This window comes from Oncorhynchus nerka, unplaced genomic scaffold (assembly GCF_034236695.1).
Source record: "Oncorhynchus nerka isolate Pitt River unplaced genomic scaffold, Oner_Uvic_2.0 unplaced_scaffold_990, whole genome shotgun sequence".
NCBI classification, from domain to species: Eukaryota; Metazoa; Chordata; class Actinopteri; order Salmoniformes; family Salmonidae; genus Oncorhynchus; species Oncorhynchus nerka.
In genome coordinates, this window is record NW_027040305.1 from 39365 (window position 1) to 47500 (window position 8136).

General features: G+C 40.4%; 1 protein-coding gene across 1 annotated transcript in view; it reads right to left on the minus strand.

The window, feature by feature from the left end:
• Positions 1 to 4268: 4268 nt before the first annotated feature.
• The window catches only part of LOC135570306 (Fc receptor-like protein 5), a gene marked incomplete at its 3' end in the record, with an annotated part of 21645 nt that continues 17777 nt past the window's right edge, over positions 4269 to 8136 (minus strand). The window contains exons 6-7 of the mRNA XM_065016432.1: positions 4701 to 4874; positions 4269 to 4443 (exon numbers count right to left, since the gene is read on the minus strand). Coding sequence (XP_064872504.1) covers positions 4269 to 4443; positions 4701 to 4874 — 349 coding nt within the window. The remainder of the gene's footprint in view (positions 4444 to 4700; positions 4875 to 8136) is intronic.

An 8136-nucleotide genomic window follows, 5' to 3' on the forward strand; every position in this document is an offset into this window, starting at 1 on the left:
ATTTACCGTAGGTTTAATGGATGTATTTACCGTAGGTTTAATGGATGTATTTACCGTAGGTTTCAACTTAATGGATGTATTTACCGTAGGTTTCAACTTAATGGATGTATTTACCGTAGGTTTAATGGATGTATTTACCGTAGGTTTAATGGATGTATTTACCGTAGGTTTAATGGATGTATTTACCGTAGGTTTAATGGATGTATTTACCGTAGGTTTAATGGATGTATTTACCGTAGGTTTAATGGATGTATTTACCGTAGGTTTCAACTTAATGGATGTATTTACCGTAGGTTTAATGGATGTATTTACCGTAGGTTTAATGGATGTATTTACCGTAGGTTTAATGGATGTATTTACCGTAGGTTTAATGGATGTATTTACCGTAGGTTTAATGGATGTATTTACGTATTTACCGTAGGTTTAATGGATGTATTTACCGTAGGTTTAATGGATGTATTTACCGTAGGTTTAATGGATGTATTTACCGTAGGTTTAATGGATGTATTTACCGTAGGTTTAATGGATGTATTTACCGTAGGTTTAATGGATGTATTTACCGTAGGTTTAATGGATGTATTTACCGTAGGTTTAATGGATGTATTTACCGTAGGTTTCAACTTAATGGATGTATTTACCGTAGGTTTAATGGATGTATTTACCGTAGGTTTAATGGATGTATTTACCGTAGGTTTAATGGATGTATTTACCGTAGGTTTAATGGATGTATTTACCGTAGGTTTAATGGATGTATTTACCGTAGGTTTAATGGATGTATTTACCGTAGGTTTTAATGGATGTATTTACCGTAGGTTTAATGGATGTATTTACCGTAGGTTTAATGGATGTATTTACCGTAGGTCAGGTTTAATGGATGTATTTACCGTAGGTTTTTAATGGATGTATTTACCGTAGGTTTAATGGATGTATTTACCGTAGGTTTAATGGATGTATTTACCGTAGGTTTAATGGATGTATTTACCGTAGGTTTAATGGATGTATTTACCGTAGGTTTAATGGATGTATTTACCGTAGGTTTAATGGATGTATTTACCGTAGGTTTAATGGATGTATTTACCGTAGGTTTAATGGATGTATTTACCGTAGGTTTTTAATGGATGTATTTACCGTAGGTTTAATGGATGTTTCAGGTTTAATGGATGTATTTACCGTAGGTTTAATGGATGTATTTACCGTAGGTTTAATGGATGTATTTACCGTAGGTTTAATGGATGTATTTACCGTAGGTTTAATGGATGTATTTACCGTAGGTTTAATGGATGTATTTACCGTAGGTTTTTAATGGATGTATTTACCGTAGGTTTAATGGATGTATTTACCGTAGGTTTAATGGATGTATTTACCGTAGGTTTAATGGATGTATTTACCGTAGGTTTTTAATGGATGTATTTACCGTAGGTTTAACTTAATGGATGTATTTACCGTAGGTTTAATGGATGTATTTACCGTAGGTTTAATGGATGTATTTACCGTAGGTTTAATGGATGTATTTACCGTAGGTTTAATGGATGTATTTACCGTAGGTTTAATGGATGTATTTACCGTAGGTTTAATGGATGTATTTACCGTAGGTTTAATGGATGTATTTACCGTAGGTTTCAACTTAATGGATGTATTTACCGTAGGTTTCAACTTAATGGATGTATTTACCGTAGGTTTAATGGATGTATTTACCGTAGGTTTAATGGATGTATTTACCGTAGGTTTAATGGATGTATTTACCGTAGGTTTAATGGATGTATTTACCGTAGGTTTAATGGATGTATTTACCGTAGGTTTAATGGATGTATTTACCGTAGGTTTACTGGATGTATTTACCGTAGGTTTAATGGATGTATTTACCGTAGGTTTAATGGATGTATTTACCGTAGGTTTAATGGATGTATTTACCGTAGGTTTAATGGATGTATTTACCGTAGGTTTAATGGATGTATTTACCGTAGGTTTAATGGATGTATTTACCGTAGGTTTCAACTTAATGGATGTATTTACCGTAGGTTTAATGGATGTATTTACCGTAGGTTTAATGGATGTATTTACCGTAGGTTTAATGGATGTATTTACCGTAGGTTTAATGGATGTATTTACCGTAGGTTTAATGGATGTATTTACCGTAGGTTTAATGGATGTATTTACCGTAGGTTTAATGGATGTATTTACCGTAGGTTTAATGGATGTATTTACCGTAGGTTTAATGGATGTATTTACCGTAGGTTTCAACTTAATGGATGTATTTACCGTAGGTTTAATGGATGTATTTACCGTAGGTTTAATGGATGTATTTACCGTAGGTTTAATGGATGTATTTACCGTAGGTTTAATGGATGTATTTACCGTAGGTTTCAACTTAATGGATGTATTTACCGTAGGTTTAATGGATGTATTTACCGTAGGTTTAATGGATGTATTTACCGTAGGTTTAATGGATGTATTTACCGTAGGTTTAATGGATGTATTTACCGTAGGTTTAATGGATGTATTTACCGTAGGTTTAATGGATGTATTTACCGTAGGTTTAATGGATGTATTTACCGTAGGTTTAATGGATGTATTTACCGTAGGTTTAATGGATGTATTTACCGTAGGTTTAATGGATGTATTTACCGTAGGTTTAATGGATGTATTTACCGTAGGTTTAATGGATGTATTTACCGTAGGTTTAATGGATGTATTTACCGTAGGTTTCAACTTAATGGATGTATTTACCGTAGGTTTAATGGATGTATTTACCGTAGGTTTAATGGATGTATTTACCGTAGGTTTAATGGATGTATTTACCGTAGGTTTAATGGATGTATTTACCGTAGGTTTAATGGATGTATTTACCGTAGGTTTAATGGATGTATTTACCGTAGGTTTCAACTTAATGGATGTATTTACCGTAGGTTTAATGGATGTATTTACCGTAGGTTTAATGGATGTATTTACCGTAGGTTTAATGGATGTATTTACCGTAGGTTTAATGGATGTATTTACCGTAGGTTTAATGGATGTATTTACCGTAGGTTTAATGGATGTATTTACCGTAGGTTTAATGGATGTATTTACCGTAGGTTTAATGGATGTATTTACCGTAGGTTTCATGGATGTATTTACCGTAGGTTTAATGGATGTATTTACCGTAGGTTTAATGGATGTATTTACCGTAGGTTTAATGGATGTATTTACCGTAGGTTTAATGGATGTATTTACCGTAGGTTTCAACTTAATGGATGTATTTACCGTAGGTTTCAACTTAATGGATGTATTTACCGTAGGTTTAATGGATGTATTTACCGTAGGTTTAATGGATGTATTTACCGTAGGTTTCAACTTAATGGATGTATTTACCGTAGGTTTAATGGATGTATTTACCGTAGGTTTAATGGATGTATTTACCGTAGGTTTAATGGGTATTTACCGTAGGTTTCAACTTAATGGATGTATTTACCGTAGGTTTAATGGATGTATTTACCGTAGGTTTAATGGATGTATTTACCGTAGGTTTAATGGATGTATTTACCGTAGGTTTAATGGATGTATTTACCGTAGGTTTAATGGATGTATTTACCGTAGGTTTAATGGATGTATTTACCGTAGGTTTAATGGATGTATTTACCGTAGGTTTAATGGATGGATGTATTTACCGTAGGTTTAATGGATGTATTTACCGTAGGTTTAATGGATGTATTTACCGTAGGTTTAATGGATGTATTTACCGTAGGTTTAATGGATGTATTTACCGTAGGTTTAATGGATGTATTTACCGTAGGTTTAATGGATGTATTTACCGTAGGTTTAATGGATGTATTTACTGTAGGTTTAATGGATGTATTTACCGTAGGTTTAATGGATGTATTTACCGTAGGTTTAATGGATGTATTTACCGTAGGTTTAATGGATGTATTTACCGTAGGTTTAATGGATGTATTTACCGTAGGTTTAATGGATGTATTTACCGTAGGTTTAATTAATGGATGTATTTACCGTAGGTTTAATGGATGTATTTGTAGGTTTAATGGATGTATTTACCGTAGGTTTCAACTTAATGGATGTATTTACCGTAGGTTTAATGGATGTATTTACCGTAGGTTTAATGGATGTATTTACCGTAGGTTTCAACTTAATGGATGTATTTACCGTAGGTTTAATGGATGTATTTACCGTAGGTTTAATGGATGTATTTACCGTAGGTTTCAACTTAATGGATGTATTTACCGTAGGTTTAATGGATGTATTTACCGTAGGCTTTTAATGGATGTATTTACCGTAGGTATACTGCAGGAATGGTCATCTCTCCCGTAGTCTCAGTCCTGACGAGGGATCCATCTTTGTAGAAATCGGCTGTGAGGTCAGAGGGAGTTCCCTTATATCTGCAGCGCAGAGTCACAGAATCTCCCACAGTCACAGGAAGGGCAGGGCTTTCCAGGATCACAGCTCCAGCTGTATATAATATATAAACATAAATATATAAACAGGGCTCTCCAGGATCACAGCTCCAGCTGTATATAATATATTAACATCATATATAAACATATCAGCTATCTGAAACCAGATGAAACACTAAACACTATAATATTAGTAGATTTGTGGACATACCGTGTACTGTGATGTTGACAGCAGTGCTGTGTTCTCCAGACCCAGACTCACACCAGTACACCCCACTGTCTGATGGTATTAGTGACACGATGCATGAAAACCTTGTTGTTTTCCCCAGTCGGTTCCACAAGCTGAAAGCTTCCCAGTCGATGTGTATCTCTTCGGTGTCCATCCAGCAGAGCTCCCCTGAACCTCACAGCTCACAATTAAAGACTCATATTCAAAGAACTGAGATCTGTTGGGACGGACACTCAGAGAGTCTGGATGAGAGAGAACTGAGAGAAAGAGACAGAGAGAGATGCGTCAACAGCAACATCGGGGAAATCCTCTGCATTATCATGATGTCACGTTCGTTTCGAGAAGGATTGGACCAAGGTGCAGTGTGGTAGGTGAACATTTTCGTTTATTTAAAAATGAACACCAATAAACAACAATATACAAAAACGAACGGAAAGTTCTGAAGGCTACACAGTAACTAACAAAAATCAAGATCCCACAATCTAAGGTGGGAAAAAGGGCTGCCTAAATAAGATCCCCAATCAGAGACAACAATATACAAAAACGAACGGAAAGTTCTGAAGGCTACACAGTAACTAACAAAATCAAGATCCCACAATCTAAGGTGGGAAAAAGGGCTGCCTAAATAAGATCCCCAATCAGAGACAACGATAAACAGCTGCCTCTGATTGGGAACCATACTAGGCCAACAAAGAAATAGAAACATAGATTGCCCACCCTAGTCACACCCCGATCTAACAAAATAGAGAATAAAAAGGATCTCTAAGGTCAGGGCGTGACAGTACCACCCCCAAAGTACAGACTCCCGGCCGCAAACCTGAACCTTTAGGGGAGGGTCTGGGTGGTCATCTACCCTCAGTGGCGGCTCCAGTGCGGGACGAGACCCCGCTCCGACAACTTTGGTGGCGCCTCTGGTGCGGGGGTCGCCGGAAGCTCCGGACTGCCGACCGTCACTGGAGGCTCTGGACTGCCGACCGTCACTGGAGGCTCTGGACTGCCGATCGTCACTGGAGGCAACGGGCCATGGATCGTCACTGGAGGCTCCGGGCCATGGATCATCACTGGAGGCTCCGGGCCATGGATCACTGGAGGCTCCGGGCCATGGATCCTCACTGGAGGCTTCGGGCCATGGATCATCACTGGAGGATTCGGGCCATGGATCATCACTGGAGGCTTCGGGCCATGGATCATCACTGGAGGCTCCGGGCCATGGATCATCACTGGAGGCTCCGGGCCATGGATCATCACTGGAGGCTTCGGGCCATGGATCATCACTGGAAGCTTTGTGCGTGGAGCAGGCATAGGACGTACCGGGCTGGGTAGACGCACAGGAGGCCTGGAGTGAAGAGCTGGCACAACGTGTCCTGGACAGATGACAACCTTCGCACGGCAAGTGTGGGTAACTGGCACAGGACGTACTGGGCTGTGGAGGCGCACTGGAGACACGGTGTGTAGAACCGGCACACATTGTACCGGAAAAATAACACGCTCCTCAAAGCGAGTGCGGAGAGCTGGCACAGAATGTGCAGGGCTGGGGAGACGTACTGGAGACCCGGTCCGTGGGGCCAGGCACAGTCTTCACCAGACGGTTCCTCAGGACGAGTACGGAGAGCTGACTCAGGTGGCATTAAACTAAGGACACGCCCTCCTCCAATTTCCCCATCAACTCATTAACTGTCTCTGAGTCCCTTCACTCCCCTCCAAGTTCACCTTCCTCTCCCAGACTGGCTCTGGTTCACTCCTTAACTCCACCGACCCCCCCCCCCCCCGTGTGACACCCTCCCCAGTACATTTTTGGGACTGCCTCTCGTGCTTGCGTCGTGGTTGCGAACCCCGGAGTCGTAGTTTACCGTCCTTCGCTGCCTCCACCTGCTTCCATGGCAGGGTCTTGTCCCATTACCTCTTCCCATTGTCCATTATGTCCTCCACTCCCTTTTCTCCCGGGTCCAGGATCCCTGCTCCTCCTGGCTGCTTGGTCCTTTGGTGGATCTTCTGTTCGTTGAAATGATTGGACCAAGGCGTAGCGTGCGTAGAGTTCCACATTAAATTTAATCGTGAAACTTACAACAAAAACAACAAAGAATATAACAAACGCGCAGTATTGCAGTGCACAAGGCAACTATACAAAAACAAGATCCCACAAACTAAGGTGGGAAAAAGGCTGCCTAAGTATGATCCCAAATCAGAGACAACGATAGACAGCTGCCTCTCATTGGGAACCATACCAGGCCAAACAAAGAAATAGAAAAACTAGAATGCCCACCCAAATCACACCCTGACTTAACCAAATAGAGAAATAAAAAGGATCTCTAAGGACAGGGCATGACACATTAACAGCAGATTTGTACATTTCCTCAGTGAAAACAATGTACTGAGCAAATGTCAAATGTACTTTTACCAAAATACCATACAACAGACCATGTATTCACCCTGCACACCTAACTGACAAATAAACAAATCAAAACAAAGGCAAAGTCTTCTCATGCTTTGTTGATTTAAAAAATCTTTCGACTGAATTTGGCATGAGGGTCTGCTATACAAATTGATGGAAAGTGGTGTTGGGGAAAACATGCGACATTATAAAATCCATGTACACAAACAACAAGTGTGCAGTTAAAATAGGCAAAAACACACACATTTCTTCCCACAGGGCCGTGGGGTGAGACAGGGATGCAGCTTAAGCCCCACTCTCTTCAACATATATCAACGAATTGGCGCGGGCACTAGAAAAGTGTGCAGCACCCGGCCTCACCCTACTATAATCTGAAGTCAAATGTCTACTGTTTGCTGATGATCTGGTGCTTCTGTCACCAACCAAGGAGGGCCTACAGCAGCACCTAGATACTCTGCACAGATTCTGTCAGACCTGGGCCCAGACAGTAAATCTCAGTAAGACCAAAATAATTGTGTTTAAAAAAAGGTCCAGTCACCAGGACCACAAATACAAATTCCATCTAGACACCGTTGCCCTGGAGCACACAAAAACTATACATACCTTGGCCTGAACATCAGCGCCACAGGTAACTTCCACAAAGCTGTGAACGATCTGAGAGGCAAGGCAAGAAGGGCATTCTATGCCATCAACAGGAACATAACATTTGACATCCCAATTAGGATCTGGCTAAAAATACTTGAATCAGTTATAGAAACCATTGCCCTTTATGGTTGTGAGGTCTGGGGTCCGCTCACCAACCAAGACTTCACAAAATGGGACAAACACCAAATTTGAGACTCTGCATGCAGAATTCTTCAAAAATATCCCCAGTGTACAACGTAGAACACCAAATAATGCATGCAGAGCAGAATTAGGCCGATACCCACTAATTATCAAAATCCAGAAAAGAGCCGTTAAATTCTCCAACCACCTAAAAGGAAGCGATTCCCAAACCTTCCGTAACAAAGCCATCACCTACAGAGAGATGAAGCTGGAGAAGAGTCCCCAAGCAAGATGGTCCTGGGGCTCTGTTCACAAACACAAACACACCCCACAGGGCCCCAGGACAGCAGCACAATTAGACC